General features: G+C 60.3%; 4 protein-coding genes across 4 annotated transcripts; all 4 read right to left on the reverse strand.

Annotated features, from left to right (window-relative positions):
- Positions 1-2,078: 2,078 nt before the first annotated feature.
- On the reverse strand, positions 2,079-2,660 carry LOC142029565 (feather keratin-like). The gene has a single exon (XM_075024422.1). The coding sequence runs from the start codon at positions 2,642-2,644 to the stop codon at positions 2,330-2,332; it is 315 nt and encodes a 104-aa protein (XP_074880523.1). The 5' UTR covers positions 2,645-2,660; the 3' UTR covers positions 2,079-2,329.
- Positions 2,661-6,301: 3,641 nt separating this feature from the next.
- Positions 6,302-7,422, reverse strand: LOC142029566 (feather keratin 1-like). Its single transcript, XM_075024424.1, has 2 exons — positions 7,275-7,422; positions 6,302-7,075 (listed from the first exon to the last, which is right to left on the reverse strand). Exons 1-2 carry the CDS (start codon positions 7,420-7,422, stop codon positions 6,759-6,761), a joined length of 465 nt encoding a protein of 154 aa, XP_074880525.1. The 3' UTR covers positions 6,302-6,758.
- A 3,301-nt stretch (positions 7,423-10,723) lies between these two features.
- On the reverse strand, positions 10,724-11,844 carry LOC142029567 (feather keratin 1-like). Its single transcript, XM_075024425.1, has 2 exons — positions 11,697-11,844; positions 10,724-11,497 (listed from the first exon to the last, which is right to left on the reverse strand). Exons 1-2 carry the CDS (start codon positions 11,842-11,844, stop codon positions 11,181-11,183), a joined length of 465 nt encoding a protein of 154 aa, XP_074880526.1. The 3' UTR covers positions 10,724-11,180.
- Positions 11,845-15,142: 3,298 nt separating this feature from the next.
- LOC142029568 (feather keratin-like) lies at positions 15,143-16,039 on the reverse strand. Its single transcript, XM_075024426.1, has 2 exons — positions 16,006-16,039; positions 15,143-15,806 (listed from the first exon to the last, which is right to left on the reverse strand). Exon 2 carries the CDS (start codon positions 15,784-15,786, stop codon positions 15,472-15,474), a length of 315 nt encoding a protein of 104 aa, XP_074880527.1. The 5' UTR covers positions 15,787-15,806; positions 16,006-16,039; the 3' UTR covers positions 15,143-15,471.
- Between the last annotated feature and the right edge of the window lie 546 nt (positions 16,040-16,585).

Here is a 16,585-nt window from a genome sequence, read left to right on the forward strand (position 1 = left end):
GCCTTTGGGGTCTGTAGTTGGGGTGAGCGCCGAAGGGTGAGGCCGTTTCTCTGCAGGGCGTGTGAGGGGCAGAAAGAGAATTTGGAGATCGCCAAGGTGAGTTGGAGGCGAGCATGCAGCACGCGGCTGCAGAGCTGAGGCCCTGGTGGCGGTGGGTGCGTGCCGAAGGGTTGATGAGTGGCAAGGCCTGCCCCAGTTGAGCGGAGGGGAGTGTTTTGCAGGCTGTTTGTCCGTCGAGCAGTGCTTGTTGCTGAGGAAGAGGAAGGGAGGTAGGAAGGAGTGCTGTGTGACTGGGTGTACATAAGTCCACGGGGCGTGACGGGTTGCACCCAGGAATGCCGAGGGAGCTGGCCGATGTCCTTGGGAGGCCCCTCTCCATTCTCTTGGACAGGTCATAGCAGCTGGGCGCGGTTCCTGATACTTGGTACACAGCTCTTTGCCCTCCTATCTTGGAAGAAGATCAGGATGGAAGATGTGGGTAAGGAGATGCCAGTGAGCCTGGTGTTGTTCCTGTGGAAGGTGATGTAGGAAGTCTTCCCGGAAAGCGCTGCCAATCCCAGGATGGACAAGAAGGGGACGGGGAGTGGTCGGCATGAATTTACAAAGGGGAAATGGTGCTTGACCGACCTGCGTGTTGTCTGCGTTGAAGAGATTAGCTTTGTGGTCGCAGAGAGAGAGCTGTGGCTGGCATTTCTCTCAACTTTCTTGTAAAGCCTTTGACACTTTCTCTCCTTGCATGGTCATAGGATGTGGGGTCAACAGGGTTCAACATCCTCAGCAATGTCCTGGGCAGTGGGACGTGGAGCCCCCATCAGCGAGCTGGCAGATGATGCCAAATGTGGCGGAGTGGCTGAGGCACAGGATGGTTGTGGCACCATACACAGGAGTGGCTGGCGATCAGGTCAGAGAGGAATCTCGTGAAGTTGAACAGGAGGAGATGCAAAGTCCTGCATCTGGGGAGGAATCGCGCCGGGCCCCAGGACGTGCTGGGGGCCGCCAGCTTTACTGAGCCCGATCTCGTGGTGCTGGTGGAGAACGAGCTGCCTGCGAGGCAACAATGCGCGCATGCGGCAAAAGAGGCCAAGAGTCTCCAGGGCGGCGTTGGGAGAGCGTTTTCAGCAGGTCATGGGAGGTGACCTTGCTCTCTCTTCAGCGCTGGTAAGGCCCCGTGTGGAGTCCTGTGTCCAGCTGAGGGCTCTCCGGTGGAGGAAGGACATGGCCTTAGTGGGGCGAGTCGAGTGGAGGCAGGGCCAAGACTTTGAAGGGACTGGAGCGTCTTCGGTCTGAGGAGAAGTGGAGAGAGCTGGGAGGCTTTTCAGCCAGGAGGGAAGACCATGCAGGGGACCTGTCATCACTGTGTCTAAATCGCGGGTGGCGGGGCAGTGTGGACAGGGGAGTCAGACTCTTCTCATCGGTGCCCACGGCCGGGTCAAGGGTGAATGGAGAAAGCTGATAACACGTGCCATTTCCTTGGCAGAGAAGGCAGCCCTTTCTCAGTGTGAGGGTGGTGAAGCAGTGGAACTGGTTGCGCAGAGAGGTGTTGGAGTCTCCATCCTTGGAGATACTGAAAACCTGCCTGGACGTGGTCGTGGACAGCCTGCTGGCGCTGAGCCTCCTTGAGTAGTTTGTGTTGAACTAGATGATGTGCAGAGGTTCCTTGCTAAATGATTCTGTTGGCTGTGCTTCTGCTTGGTGTGTTGCTCAGAGAGTCGTGGTGGGGAAGAGGGTTGGTGTAGTGTGTGCTGCCACAGGGAGCTTGTGTCAGAGGCGTGGGTAGAAGGGCATTAGCGTGTCCCAGCCTTTGTTTGGGTAACTGAAAGGGTTGTGTCACGGGCTGGAAGGCCCGCCGTGGCGGGGTGTGGTGATGTTACTGCTGGGGTCACGGTTCCTAAGAGAGGTCTTGTAGGCCCTTTGCAGCCAGCCCGGTGGCCTCTGGAGGCCTGGCTTTGTGCTGGGTGAGGTTGGAAGAGCCATGGGAGAAGAAAGGAAGAGGAGGCGTCTGAGGCTGGGATGCAGGAGAACTTTATTGAGAGATAAAAAGAGTGAAAAGGCAGGAGCGGCAGGTGGAGGGGAGCCGGTGTGAAGGCGACCAGGAGCTGAGGTCCCTTGTGTGTAGTAGATTTTAGCAGAGCACTGAGGTCTTCCTACCCTGTGGTGGGACCAACCGACTGGAGGTCCCCGATGGTCTTTGGCTTGTGAGAAGGTGCTTGCTTTGTGCCTTGAGAGGAGGAGCCGTTGTTACTGAGCCCACGTGCGAGCAACATCCTGGAGGTGCATCCTCAATCCATGCCGTGGCTTCCAGGGTGTGGGCGGTTGGCGTCAGGGGCCCTTAGCAGGGGTTGCAGCCTCTTCTGCCGCCGAAGCAGCCCAGGCCTCCGAAGCCGAAGCCGCCCAGGCCTCCGAAGCCACCGGAGGAGATGGGCACTCCCTGGGAGCTGAGGACGTTGCCCACGGCAGCCGATGAGGAGGATCCGACGGCGGTGTTCTGGGGGAAGGAGCTGAGGATGGGTCCCGGCAGGGTGACCACCACGGTAGAAGGCTGGATGACGACGCGGGAGTCCTCGCACTGCCTGACACAGGGCTCGTTGCAGCTGTTAGCCAGCGGGGTGGGTCCGCAGGGGCGGCAGAGGTCGTAGCAGGCCATGTCTGTGGTGTGGAGGGGCCCTGGAAGAGAGGGTGTTGAGGAAGCGGAGGGGCGCGGGGATGCGAGGGGCGGTGTTGCAGGAGGGCGAGGGAGTGGGGAGGCCCGGTGTGGGTCCGGGGGGAGTGTGGCGGTCAGGGCTGCTGAGGCTGGGGGCAGAGCGTGGTGGAAGAGACGGTGCAGGTGGGGCAGGAGAAGGAGGGGAAGGGGGTTGAGGCTCACCTTGTTGACGGTGGAGGAGAAGGCGTTGAGAGAAGTGTGTGAGGGAGAGAGGTGCTGGGCTGCTTTTATGCTGGTCGCTGAGCGCCCGAGGGGTGAGTCAGCCCTTACACGTGATGTCCTTTTGCAGCAAGCAGCTCTTGCATGGCCCATCCATGCAAGTAATGAGGCGGGGCGTGTGTCCCTTGCCGCAATTCTCCAATTTCACGTCCTCCTCTTGAGGTTGTGTCCATCTGACCCTGGCGGCAGCTTTTAAGTGTGGCTATTAGAATTCAAAGACTTGGCGTTGATGGCACGTGGCATCGCATTCTGCAGACATTGCAAAAGCATAGGAGAGGTGGGTGTTGTCGCTGAGGTCATCCCGTGGCAGTCGTGTGGTGTGGTTTTTGGGTGGGTTGTGAAGAGCGGGCCCCGTTTCCTCAGAGCCCTGGCAGGCTGCTCTGGTCTTTGGAGGTGTGCCAGGCGTGAGACGCTGCCCCTTCCATCGCGTTTGGTCCCTCTCTGCCTTGCTCCCAGCTCGCTAAGGCTGTCTTTAGGCCTGGCCTTTCCCCTTGGGTGTGCTCTGCGGGAGTCTGGGTGCCCCTCTTGCTGGTGGGGTTGTAGCTGGGAGAAGGGAGGCTGCCTGTGTGGGCTCGTGGCCCCCTGGTGCCGTCCCTGGGGCTGGGGCTGGCAGTGCAAGGGGCGAGAGGAGGGCTGTTTGCAGGAGCAGGCCGTTGTCGCGGCAGCCCTGGTTCAGAGCTCGCAAGCCCTGTGCCGTGGGGAGCCCTGCCAGGCTCCCCAAAGGCTTGTGTTGGCCCCTCCGTAGCGCTGCCCTTCGTAGGGGCCGGCAAGTTTGCAGCCTGGGCTCTGGCGTGACACAGTGCTTGGGCTGTGGCGTGATGTGCCCAAAGAAGTGCAGCGAAGCTGGTGAAGGATGTAGAGAAGAAGACTTCCGAGGAGCGGCTGAGGGAGCTGGGGGTGTTTAGTGTGGAGAAAAGGAGGCCTCGGGGAGACCTTATCGCTCTCTGCAACTACCCGAAAGGAGGTTGTAGCGAGGTGGGTGTCAGTCTCTTTTGCCTAGTAACAGGCGCTAGGATGAGAGGAAAGGGCCTGAGGTTGTGCCAGGGATGGTTTAGATTGGATATTAGGAACATCTTCTTCCCCCAAAGAGTTGCCGAGCACTGGAACCGTCTGCCCAGGGAAGTGGTGGGGTCACCGTCCCGGGAGGTATTGAAAAGCCATGTAGACGTGGCTCGTGGGGATCTGGTTTAGTGGTGGACTTGGCAAATGCTGCGTCAGTGGTTGACTCGATACCGTTAAGGGTCTTTTCCAAGCGGAGTGAGCGTGTGATTGTCTGTGGGGCCCCCCGGAGGGGCAGGTGAGTTTCTGGAGAGCCCGTGAGCGTGGCGAGAGGCCGAGGGGGAGTGGGAGCGGCAGGCAGGGGAGGTGGTGAGCCAGGGCCTTTGGGGTCTGTAGTTGGGGTGAGCGCCGAAGGGTGAGGCCGTTTCTCTGCAGGGCGTGTGAGGGGCAGAAAGAGACTTTGGAGATCGCCAAGGTGAGTTGGAGGCGAGCATGCAGCACGCGGCTGCAGAGCCGAGGCCCTGGTGGCGGTGGGTGCGTGCCGAAGGGTTGATGAGTGGCAAGGCCTGCCCCAGTTGAGCGGAGGGGAGTGTTTTGCAGGCTGTTTGTCCGTCGAGCAGTGCTTGTTGCTGAGGAAGAGGAAGGGAGGTAGGAAGGAGTGCTGTGTGACTGGGTGTACGTAAGTCCACGGGGCGTGACGGGTTGCACCCAGGAATGCCGAGGGAGCTGGCCGATGTCCTTGGGAGGCCCCTCTCCATTCTCTTGGACAGGTCATAGCAGCTGGGCACGGTTCCTGATGTCCGGCAGGGAGCTCATAGCCCTCCTACCTTGAAGAAGATGAGGATGGGAGATCTGTGCAAGCAGAGGCTGGTGAGCCTGACGTTGTTCCCAGGGGAGGTGATGGAGAAGATCCTCCTGGAAAGCACTGTCAAGCCCAGGAAGGACAAGAAGGTGATGGGGAGTGGTCGGCGTGGATTTACGAAGGGGAAATGGTGCTTGACTGACCTGCGTGTCTCCTACGTTGAAAGAACGAGCTCTGTGGATGAGGAGAGAGCTGCGGCTGGTGTTTATTTCAGCTTTCTTGTAAAGCCTTTGACACTTTCTCTCCTTGCATGGTCATAGGATGTGGGGTCAACAAGGTTCAACACCCTCAGCAATGTCCTGGGCAGTGGGACGGCGTGACCCATCGGTGACATGGCAGATGATGCAAAATCTGGAAGAGAGGCCGAGGCAGTGGAAGGCTGTGTCGCTTTACCAAGAGAGCTGGAGAGGCTGGAGATTGGGGCAGAGAGGAATCTCGTGAAGTTGAACGGGAGGAGATGCAAAGTCCTGCATCTGGGGAGGAACAGCGCTGGGTCCCAGGACATGCCGGGGGCTGCCAGCTTTGCTGAGCATGACCTTGTCGTGCTGGCGGAGAACATGCTGACTACGAGGCAGCTTTGCAGGCTTGTGTCAAAAGCGGCCAAGAGTCTCCAGGGCGGCGTTGGGCAGAGCGTTGCCAACAGGTCGTGGGAGGGGATCATGCTCTCTCTTCGGTGCTGGTGAGGCCCCATGTGGAGTCCTGTGTGCAGCTGATGAGGGCTCTCCGGTGGAGGAAGGACGTGGCCTTCGTGGGGCGAGTCGAGTGGCGACAGAGCCACCAAGACGCTGAAGGGACTGGAGCACCTTTGCTCTGAGGAGAAGTGGAGAGAGGTGGGAGGCTTTTCAGCCAGGAGGGAAGACCACGCAGGGGACACGTCATCACTGTGTCGAAATCCTGGATGGGGGAGGCAGTGAGGACAGGGGAGTCAGACTCTTCTCATCGGTGCCCACGGCCAGGGCGAACAGAGAAAGCTTGACAAGACGTGCCATTTCCTTGGCAGAGAAGGCAGCCCTTTTTCAGCGTGAGGGTGGTGAAACAGTGGAACCGGTTGCGCAGAGAGGTGTTGGAGTCTCCATCCGTGGAGATACTGACAACCTGACTGGACGTGGTCGTGGACAGCCTGCCGGAGCTGACCCCGCTTGAGCAGGTTGGTTTGAACTAGGTGATGTGCAGAGGTTCCTTGCACACTAAACGGTTCTGTTTGGAGTGCTTCTGCTTGGTGTGTTGCCCAGAGAGTCGTGCTGGGGAAGAGGGTTGGTGTAGTGCGTGCTGCCATAGGGAGCTTGCGCCAGAGGCGTGGGTGGAAGTGCGTTAGCGTGTCCAAGCCTTTGTCTGGGGAAGTGAAGGGCTTGTGTCAGACCGCTGTGGCAGTCTGTGTGGATGTTGCTGGGGACACGGTTCCTAAGAGAGGTCTTGTAGGCCCTTTGCAGCCAGCCCGGTGGCCTCTGGAGGCCTGGCTTTGTGCTGGGTGAGGTTGGAAGAGCCATGGGAGCAGAAAGGAAGAGGAGGCGTCTGAGGCTGGGATGCAGGAGAACTTTATTGAGAGACCAAAAAAAAGAGCGAAAAGTCAGGAGCGGCAAATGGCAGGGAGCCGGTCTCAGGGCCGAGTAGGGCGACCGTGAGCCGAGGTCCCTTGTGTGAGACAGGTCAGTCAGAGCACCAAGATCTTCCTGCCGCGCAGTGGGAGCAGCACGCTGGAGTTCGCCAGTTGTCTTTGGCTTGCGAGAAGTTGGTTGCAGCGGAGCCGCACCGCCGAAGGGGCGATGCAAAGAGGGAAGTGGGAGAAGAGGAGGAGGTATGTGAGCCACGTTTCCAGGCAGCCCGGGCTGGCCCGCTTCCCTGCTTGCTTTGTGCCTGGCGAGGAAGAGCCGTGGATGGCGGCGGCACGTGGCAGCAACATCCCGGAGGTGCGTCCTCAATCCATGCCGTGGCTTCGAGGGTGTGGGTGGCTGGTGTCAGGGGTGGTGGCGAGGGCCCTTAGCATGGGTAGCAGCCTCTTGCGCCGCCGAAGCAGCCCAGGCCTCCGAAGCCGAAGCCGCCGGAGGAGACGGGCACTCCCTGGGAGCTGAGGACGTTGCCCACGGCAGCCGATGAGGAGGATCCGACGGCGGTGTTCTGGGGGAAGGAGCTGAGGATGGGTCCCGGCAGGGTGACCACCACGGTAGAAGGCTGGATGACGACGCGGGAGTCCTCGCACTGCCTGACACAGGGCTCGTTGCAGCTGTTAGCCAGCGGGGTGGGTCCGCAGGGGCGGCAGAGGTCGTAGCAGGCCATGTCTGTGGTGTGGAGGGGCCCTGGAAGAGAGGGTGTTGAGGGAGCGGAGGGGCGCGGGGATGCGAGGGGCGGTGTTGCAGGAGGGCGAGGGAGTGGGGAGGCCCGGTGTGGGTCCGGGGGGAGTGTGGCGGTCAGGGCTGCTGAGGCTGGGGGCAGAGCGTGGTGGAAGAGACGGTGCAGGTGGGGCAGGAGAAGGAGGGGAAGGGGGTTGAGGCTCACCTTGTTGACGGTGGAGGAGAAGGCGTTGAGAGAAGTGTGTGAGGGAGAGAGGTGCTGGGCTGCTTTTATGCTGGTCGCTGAGCGCCCGAGGGGGTGGGGCAGCCTTTGCGCATGACAGCCTTTTGCAGCAAGCATGCTGCCTTTGCATGCCACAGCTTCACGAGTAATGAGGTAAGGAGTGTTTTCCTTCCCGCAACGCTCCCTTTTCATGTCCTCCTCTTGAGGATGTGTCCGTCTGACCCCGGTGGCGGCGGCAGCTTTTAAGTGAAAGTAGGTATTTGGGAGGATTTGCGTGGAAGGTGTGTGTCAGGGCATTGGGCAGAGGCGGCCAAAGGACAGGAGAGGTGGGGTGTCATCAGTGAGGTCATCCCGTGGCAGTCGTGTGGTGTGGTTTTTGGGTGGGTTGTGAAGAGCGGGCCCCGTTTCCTCAGAGCCCTGGCAGGCTGCTCTGGTCTTTGGAGGTGTGCCAGGCGTGAGACGCTGCCCCTTCCATCGCGTTTGGTCCCTCTCTGCCTTGCTCCCAGCTCGCTAAGGCTGTCTTTAGGCCTGGCCTTTCCCCTTGGGTGTGCTCTGCGGGAGTCTGGGTGCCCCTCTTGCTGGTGGGGTTGTAGCTGGGAGAAGGGAGGCTGCCTGTGTGGGCTCGTGGCCCCCTGGTGCCGTCCCTGGGGCTGGGGCTGGCAGTGCAAGGGGCGAGAGGAGGGCTGTTTGCAGGAGCAGGCCGTTGTCGCGGCAGCCCTGGTTCAGAGCTCGCAAGCCCTGTGCCGTGGGGAGCCCTGCCAGGCTCCCCAAAGGCTTGTGTTGGCCCCTCCGTAGCGCTGCCCTTCGTAGGGGCCGGCAAGTTTGCAGCCTGGGCTCTGGCGTGACACAGTGCTTGGGCTGTGGCGTGATGTGCCCAAAGAAGTGCAGCGAAGCTGGTGAAGGATGTAGAGAAGAAGACTTCCGAGGAGCGGCTGAGGGAGCTGGGGGTGTTTAGTGTGGAGAAAAGGAGGCCTCGGGGAGACCTTATCGCTCTCTGCAACTACCCGAAAGGAGGTTGTAGCGAGGTGGGTGTCAGTCTCTTTTGCCTAGTAACAGGCGCTAGGATGAGAGGAAAGGGCCTGAGGTTGTGCCAGGGATGGTTTAGATTGGATATTAGGAACATCTTCTTCCCCCAAAGAGTTGCCGAGCACTGGAACCGTCTGCCCAGGGAAGTGGTGGGGTCACCGTCCCGGGAGGTATTGAAAAGCCATGTAGACGTGGCTCGTGGGGATCTGGTTTAGTGGTGGACTTGGCAAATGCTGCGTCAGTGGTTGACTCGATACCGTTAAGGGTCTTTTCCAAGCGGAGTGAGCGTGTGATTGTCTGTGGGGCCCCCCGGAGGGGCAGGTGAGTTTCTGGAGAGCCCGTGAGCGTGGCGAGAGGCCGAGGGGGAGTGGGAGCGGCAGGCAGGGGAGGTGGTGAGCCAGGGCCTTTGGGGTCTGTAGTTGGGGTGAGCGCCGAAGGGTGAGGCCGTTTCTCTGCAGGGCGTGTGAGGGGCAGAAAGAGACTTTGGAGATCGCCAAGGTGAGTTGGAGGCGAGCATGCAGCACGCGGCTGCAGAGCCGAGGCCCTGGTGGCGGTGGGTGCGTGCCGAAGGGTTGATGAGTGGCAAGGCCTGCCCCAGTTGAGCGGAGGGGAGTGTTTTGCAGGCTGTTTGTCCGTCGAGCAGTGCTTGTTGCTGAGGAAGAGGAAGGGAGGTAGGAAGGAGTGCTGTGTGACTGGGTGTACGTAAGTCCACGGGGCGTGACGGGTTGCACCCAGGAATGCCGAGGGAGCTGGCCGATGTCCTTGGGAGGCCCCTCTCCATTCTCTTGGACAGGTCATAGCAGCTGGGCACGGTTCCTGATGTCCGGCAGGGAGCTCATAGCCCTCCTACCTTGAAGAAGATGAGGATGGGAGATCTGTGCAAGCAGAGGCTGGTGAGCCTGACGTTGTTCCCAGGGGAGGTGATGGAGAAGATCCTCCTGGAAAGCACTGTCAAGCCCAGGAAGGACAAGAAGGTGATGGGGAGTGGTCGGCGTGGATTTACGAAGGGGAAATGGTGCTTGACTGACCTGCGTGTCTCCTACGTTGAAAGAACGAGCTCTGTGGATGAGGAGAGAGCTGCGGCTGGTGTTTATTTCAGCTTTCTTGTAAAGCCTTTGACACTTTCTCTCCTTGCATGGTCATAGGATGTGGGGTCAACAAGGTTCAACACCCTCAGCAATGTCCTGGGCAGTGGGACGGCGTGACCCATCGGTGACATGGCAGATGATGCAAAATCTGGAAGAGAGGCCGAGGCAGTGGAAGGCTGTGTCGCTTTACCAAGAGAGCTGGAGAGGCTGGAGATTGGGGCAGAGAGGAATCTCGTGAAGTTGAACGGGAGGAGATGCAAAGTCCTGCATCTGGGGAGGAACAGCGCTGGGTCCCAGGACATGCCGGGGGCTGCCAGCTTTGCTGAGCATGACCTTGTCGTGCTGGCGGAGAACATGCTGACTACGAGGCAGCTTTGCAGGCTTGTGTCAAAAGCGGCCAAGAGTCTCCAGGGCGGCGTTGGGCAGAGCGTTGCCAACAGGTCGTGGGAGGGGATCATGCTCTCTCTTCGGTGCTGGTGAGGCCCCATGTGGAGTCCTGTGTGCAGCTGATGAGGGCTCTCCGGTGGAGGAAGGACGTGGCCTTCGTGGGGCGAGTCGAGTGGCGACAGAGCCACCAAGACGCTGAAGGGACTGGAGCACCTTTGCTCTGAGGAGAAGTGGAGAGAGGTGGGAGGCTTTTCAGCCAGGAGGGAAGACCACGCAGGGGACACGTCATCACTGTGTCGAAATCCTGGATGGGGGAGGCAGTGAGGACAGGGGAGTCAGACTCTTCTCATCGGTGCCCACGGCCAGGGCGAACAGAGAAAGCTTGACAAGACGTGCCATTTCCTTGGCAGAGAAGGCAGCCCTTTTTCAGCGTGAGGGTGGTGAAACAGTGGAACCGGTTGCGCAGAGAGGTGTTGGAGTCTCCATCCGTGGAGATACTGACAACCTGACTGGACGTGGTCGCGGACAGCCTGCCGGAGCTGACCCCGCTTGAGCAGGTTGGTTTGAACTAGGTGATGTGCAGAGGTTCCTTGCACACTAAACGGTTCTGTTTGGAGTGCTTCTGCTTGGTGTGTTGCCCAGAGGGTCGTGCTGGGGAAGAGGGTTGGTGTAGTGCGTGCTGCCATAGGGAGCTTGCGCCAGAGGCGTGGGTGGAAGTGCGTTAGCGTGTCCAAGCCTTTGTCTGGGGAAGTGAAGGGCTTGTGTCAGACCGCTGTGGCAGTCTGTGTGGATGTTGCTGGGGACACGGTTCCTAAGAGAGGTCTTGTAGGCCCTTTGCAGCCAGCCCGGTGGCCTCTGGAGGCCTGGCTTTGTGCTGGGTGAGGTTGGAAGAGCCATGGGAGCAGAAAGGAAGAGGAGGCGTCTGAGGCTGGGATGCAGGAGAACTTTATTGAGAGACCAAAAAAAAGAGCGAAAAGTCAGGAGCGGCAAATGGCAGGGAGCCGGTCTCAGGGCCGAGTAGGGCGACCGTGAGCCGAGGTCCCTTGTGTGAGACAGGTCAGTCAGAGCACCAAGATCTTCCTGCCGCGCAGTGGGAGCAGCACGCTGGAGTTCGCCAGTTGTCTTTGGCTTGCGAGAAGTTGGTTGCAGCGGAGCCGCACCGCCGAAGGGGCGATGCAAAGAGGGAAGTGGGAGAAGAGGAGGAGGTATGTGAGCCACGTTTCCAGGCAGCCCGGGCTGGCCCGCTTCCCTGCTTGCTTTGTGCCTGGCGAGGAAGAGCCGTGGATGGCGGCGGCACGTGGCAGCAACATCCCGGAGGTGCGTCCTCAATCCATGCCGTGGCTTCGAGGGTGTGGGTGGCTGGTGTCAGGGGTGGTGGCGAGGGCCCTTAGCATGGGTAGCAGCCTCTTGCGCCGCCGAAGCAGCCCAGGCCTCCGAAGCCGAAGCCGCCGGAGGAGACGGGCACTCCCTGGGAGCTGAGGACGTTGCCCACGGCAGCCGATGAGGAGGATCCGACGGCGGTGTTCTGGGGGAAGGAGCTGAGGATGGGTCCCGGCAGGGTGACCACCACGGTAGAAGGCTGGATGACGACGCGGGAGTCCTCGCACTGCCTGACACAGGGCTCGTTGCAGCTGTTAGCCAGCGGGGTGGGTCCGCAGGGGCGGCAGAGGTCGTAGCAGGCCATGTCTGTGGTGTGGAGGGGCCCTGGAAGAGAGGGTGTTGAGGAAGCGGAGGGGCGCGGGGATGCGAGGGGCGGTGTTGCAGGAGGGCGAGGGAGTGGGGAGGCCCGGTGTGGGTCCGGGGGGAGTGTGGCGGTCAGGGCTGCTGAGGCTGGGGGCAGAGCGTGGTGGAAGAGACGGTGCAGGTGGGGCAGGAGAAGGAGGGGAAGGGGGTTGAGGCTCACCTTGTTGACGGTGGAGGAGAAGGCGTTGAGAGAAGTGTGTGAGGGAGAGAGGTGCTGGGCTGCTTTTATGCTGGTCGCTGAGCGCCCGAGGGGGTGGGGCAGCCTTTGCGCATGACAGCCTTTTGCAGCAAGCATGCTGCCTTTGCATGCCACAGCTTCACGAGTAATGAGGTAAGGAGTGTTTTCCTTCCCGCAACGCTCCCTTTTCATGTCCTCCTCTTGAGGATGTGTCCGTCTGACCCCGGTGGCGGCGGCAGCTTTTAAGTGAAAGTAGGTATTTGGGAGGATTTGCGTGGAAGGTGTGTGTCAGGGCATTGGGCAGAGGCGGCCAAAGGACAGGAGAGGTGGGGTGTCATCAGTGAGGTCATCCCGTGGCAGTCGTGTGGTGTGGTTTTTGGGTGGGTTGTGAAGAGCGGGCCCCGTTTCCTCAGAGCCCTGGCAGGCTGCTCTGGTCTTTGGAGGTGTGCCAGGCGTGAGACGCTGCCCCTTCCATCGCGTTTGGTCCCTCTCTGCCTTGCTCCCAGCTCGCTAAGGCTGTCTTTAGGCCTGGCCTTTCCCCTTGGGTGTGCTCTGCGGGAGTCTGGGTGCCCCTCTTGCTGGTGGGGTTGTAGCTGGGAGAAGGGAGGCTGCCTGTGTGGGCTCGTGGCCCCCTGGTGCCGTCCCTGGGGCTGGGGCTGGCAGTGCAAGGGGCGAGAGGAGGGCTGTTTGCAGGAGCAGGCCGTTGTCGCGGCAGCCCTGGTTCAGAGCTCGCAAGCCCTGTGCCGTGGGGAGCCCTGCCAGGCTCCCCAAAGGCTTGTGTTGGCCCCTCCGTAGCGCTGCCCTTCGTAGGGGCCGGCAAGGTTGCAGCCTGGGCTCTGGCGTGACACAGTGCTTGGGCTGTGGCGTGATGTGCCCAAAGAAGTGCAGCGAAGCTGGTGAAGGATGTAGAGAAGAAGACTTCCGAGGAGCGGCTGAGGGAGCTGGGGGTGTTTAGTGTGGAGAAAAGGAGGCCTCGGGGAGACCTTATCGCTCTCTGCAACTACCCGAAAGGAGGTTGTAGCGAGGTGGGTGTCAGTCTCTTTTGCCTAGTAACAGGCGCTAGGATGAGAGGAAAGGGCCTGAGGTTGTGCCAGGGATGGTTTAGATTGGATATTAGGAACATCTTCTTCCCCCAAAGAGTTGCCGAGCACTGGAACCGTCTGCCCAGGGAAGTGGTGGGGTCACCGTCCCGGGAGGTATTGAAAAGCCATGTAGACGTGGCTCGTGGGGATCTGGTTTAGTGGTGGACTTGGCAAATGCTGCGTCAGTGGTTGACTCGATACCGTTAAGGGTCTTTTCCAAGCGGAGTGAGCGTGTGATTGTCTGTGGGGCCCCCCGGAGGGGCAGGTGAGTTTCTGGAGAGCCCGTGAGCGTGGCGAGAGGCCGAGGGGGAGTGGGAGCGGCAGGCAGGGGAGGTGGTGAGCCAGGGCCTTTGGGGTCTGTAGTTGGGGTGAGCGCCGAAGGGTGAGGCCGTTTCTCTGCAGGGCGTGTGAGGGGCAGAAAGAGAATTTGGAGATCGCCAAGGTGAGTTGGAGGCGAGCATGCAGCACGCGGCTGCAGAGCCGAGGCCCTGGTGGCGGTGGGTGCGTGCCGAAGGGTTGATGAGTGGCAAGGCCTGCCCCAGTTGAGCGGAGGGGAGTGTTTTGCAGGCTGTTTGTCCGTCGAGCAGTGCTTGTTGCTGAGGAAGAGGAAGGGAGGTAGGAAGGAGTGCTGTGTGACTGGGTGTACGTAAGTCCACGGGGCGTGACGGGTTGCACCCAGGAATGCCGAGGGAGCTGGCCGATGTCCTTGGGAGGCCCCTCTCCATTCTCTTGGACAGGTCATAGCAGCTGGGCGCGGTTCCTGATACTTGGTACACAGCTCTTTGCCCTCCTATCTTGGAAGAAGATCAGGATGGAAGATCTGGGTAAGGAGATGCCAGTGAGCCTGGTGTTGTTCCTGTGGAAGGTGATGTAGGAAGTCTTCCCGGAAAGCGCTGCCAATCCCAGGATGGACAAGAAGGGGACGGGGAGTGGTCGGCATGAATTTACAAAGGGGAAATGGTGCTTGACCGACCTGCGTGTTGTCTGCGTTGAAGAGATTAGCTTTGTGGTCGCAGAGAGAGAGCTGTGGCTGGCGTTTCTCTCAACTTTCTTGTAAAGCCTTTGACACTTTCTCTCCTTGCATGGTCATAGGATGTGGGGTCAACAGGGTTCAACATCCTCAGCAATGTCCTGGGCAGTGGGACGTGGAGCCCCCATCAGCGAGCTGGCAGATGATGCCAAATGTGGCGGAGTGGCTGAGGCACAGGATGGTTGTGGCACCATACACAGGAGTGGCTGGCGATCAGGTCAGAGAGGAATCTCGTGAAGTTGAACAGGAGGAGATGCAAAGTCCTGCATCTGGGGAGGAATCGCGCCGGGCCCCAGGACGTGCTGGGGGCCGCCAGCTTTACTGAGCCCGATCTCGTGGTGCTGGTGGAGAACGAGCTGCCTGCGAGGCAACAATGCGCGCATGCGGCAAAAGAGGCCAAGAGTCTCCAGGGCGGCGTTGGGAGAGCGTTTTCAGCAGGTCATGGGAGGTGACCTTGCTCTCTCTTCAGCGCTGGTAAGGCCCCGTGTGGAGTCCTGTGTCCAGCTGAGGGCTCTCCGGTGGAGGAAGGACATGGCCTTAGTGGGGCGAGTCGAGTGGAGGCAGGGCCAAGACTTTGAAGGGACTGGAGCGTCTTCGGTCTGAGGAGAAGTGGAGAGAGCTGGGAGGCTTTTCAGCCAGGAGGGAAGACCATGCAGGGGACCTGTCATCACTGTGTCTAAATCGCGGGTGGCGGGGCAGTGTGGACAGGGGAGTCAGACTCTTCTCATCGGTGCCCACGGCTGGGTCGAGGGTGAATGGAGAAAGCTGATAACACGTGCCATTTCCTTGGCAGAGAAGGCAGCCCTTTCTCAGTGTGAGGGTGGTGAAGCAGTGGAACTGGTTGCGCAGAGAGGTGTTGGAGTCTCCGTCCGTGGAGATACTGAAAACCTGACCGGACGTGGTCGTGGACAGCCTGCTGGCGCTGACCCTCCTTGAGCAGTTTGTGTTGAACTAGATGATGTGCAGAGGTTCCTTGCTAAATGATTCTGTTGGCTGTGCTTCTGCTTGGTGTGTTGCTCAGAGAGTCGTGGTGGGGAAGAGGGTTGGTGTAGTGTGTGCTGCCACAGGGAGCTTGTGTCAGAGGCGTGGGTAGAAGGGCATTAGCGTGTCCCAGCCTTTGTTTGGGTAACTGAAAGGGTTGTGTCACGGGCTGGAAGGCCCGCCGTGGCGGGGTGTGGTGATGTTGCTGCTGGGGTCACGGTTCCTAAGAGAGGTCTTGTAGGCCCTTTGCAGCCAGCCCGGTGGCCTCTGGAGGCCTGGCTTTGTGCTGGGTGAGGTTGGAAGAGCCATGGGAGAAGAAAGGAAGAGGAGGCGTCTGAGGCTGGGATGCAGGAGAACTTTATTGAGAGATAAAAAGAGTGAAAAGGCAGGAGCGGCAGGTGGAAGGGAGCCGGTGTGAAGGCGACCAGGAGCTGAGGTCCCTTGTGTGTAGTAGATTTTAGCAGAGCACTGAGGTCTTCCTACCCTGTGGTGGGACCAACCGACTGGAGGTCCCCGATGGTCTTTGGCTTGTGAGAAGGTGCTTGCTTTGTGCCTTGAGAGGAGGAGCCGTTGTTACTGAGCCCACGTGCGAGCAACATCCTGGAGGTGCATCCTCAATCCATGCCGTGGCTTCCAGGGTGTGGGCGGTTGGCGTCAGGGGCCCTTAGCAGGGGTTGCAGCCTCTTCTGCCGCCGAAGCAGCCCAGGCCTCCGAAGCCGAAGCCGCCCAGGCCTCCGAAGCCACCGGAGGAGATGGGCACTCCCTGGGAGCTGAGGACGTTGCCCACGGCAGCCGATGAGGAGGATCCGACGGCGGTGTTCTGGGGGAAGGAGCTGAGGATGGGTCCCGGCAGGGTGACCACCACGGTAGAAGGCTGGATGACGACGCGGGAGTCCTCGCACTGCCTGACACAGGGCTCGTTGCAGCTGTTAGCCAGCGGGGTGGGTCCGCAGGGGCGGCAGAGGTCGTAGCAGGCCATGTCTGTGGTGTGGAGGGGCCCTGGAAGAGAGGGTGTTGAGGAAGCGGAGGGGCGCGGGGATGCGAGGGGCGGTGTTGCAGGAGGGCGAGGGAGTGGGGAGGCCCGGTGTGGGTCCGGGGGGAGTGTGGCGGTCAGGGCTGCTGAGGCTGGGGGCAGAGCGTGGTGGAAGAGACGGTGCAGGTGGGGCAGGAGAAGGAGGGGAAGGGGGTTGAGGCTCACCTTGTTGACCGTGGAGGAGAAGGTGTGGGGAGAAGTGTGTGAGGGAGAGAGGTGCTGGGCTGCTTTTATGCTGGTCGCTGAGCGCCCGAGGGGTGAGTCAGCCCTTACACGTGATGTCCTTTTGCAGCAAGCAGCTCTTGCATGGCCCATCCATGCAAGTAATGAGGCGGGGCGTGTGTCCCTTGCCGCAATTCTCCAATTTCACGTCCTCCTCTTGAGGTTGTGTCCATCTGACCCTGGCGGCAGCTTTTAAGTGTGGCTATTAGAATTCAAAGACTTGGCGTTGATGGCACGTGGCATCGCATTCTGCAGACATTGCAAAAGCATAGGAGAGGTGGGGTGTCATCAGTGAGGTCATCCCGTGGCAGTCGTGTGGTGTGGTTTTTGGGTGGGTTGTGAAGAGCGGGCCCCGTTTCCTCAGAGCCCTGGCAGGCTGCTCTGGTCTTTGGAGGTGTGCCAGGCGTGAGACGCTGCCCCTTCCATCGCGTTTGGTCCCTCTCTGCCTTGCTCCCAGCTCGCTAAGGCTGTCTTTAGGCCTGGCCTTTCCCCTTGGGTGTGCTCTGCGGGAGTCTGGGTGCCC

This window comes from Buteo buteo, chromosome 3 (assembly GCF_964188355.1).
Source record: "Buteo buteo chromosome 3, bButBut1.hap1.1, whole genome shotgun sequence".
Taxonomy (NCBI): Eukaryota; Metazoa; Chordata; class Aves; order Accipitriformes; family Accipitridae; genus Buteo; species Buteo buteo.

Excerpts from the sequence above, each read along its gene's own strand:
- LOC142029565 (XM_075024422.1), bottom strand. The coding sequence starts at position 2,644 with ATGGCCTGCTACGACCTCTGCCGCCCCTGCGGACCCACCCCGCTGGCT.
- LOC142029566 (XM_075024424.1), bottom strand. The coding sequence starts at position 7,422 with ATGCAAAGGCAGCATGCTTGCTGCAAAAGGCTGTCATGCGCAAAGGCT. Across the intron at positions 7,076-7,274 it reads TCTCCTCCACCGTCAACAAG|GGCCCCTCCACACCACAGAC; the intron begins GTGAGCCTCAAC and ends CCTCTCTTCCAG.
- LOC142029567 (XM_075024425.1), bottom strand. The coding sequence starts at position 11,844 with ATGCAAAGGCAGCATGCTTGCTGCAAAAGGCTGTCATGCGCAAAGGCT. Across the intron at positions 11,498-11,696 it reads TCTCCTCCACCGTCAACAAG|GGCCCCTCCACACCACAGAC; the intron begins GTGAGCCTCAAC and ends CCTCTCTTCCAG.
- LOC142029568 (XM_075024426.1), bottom strand. The coding sequence starts at position 15,786 with ATGGCCTGCTACGACCTCTGCCGCCCCTGCGGACCCACCCCGCTGGCT.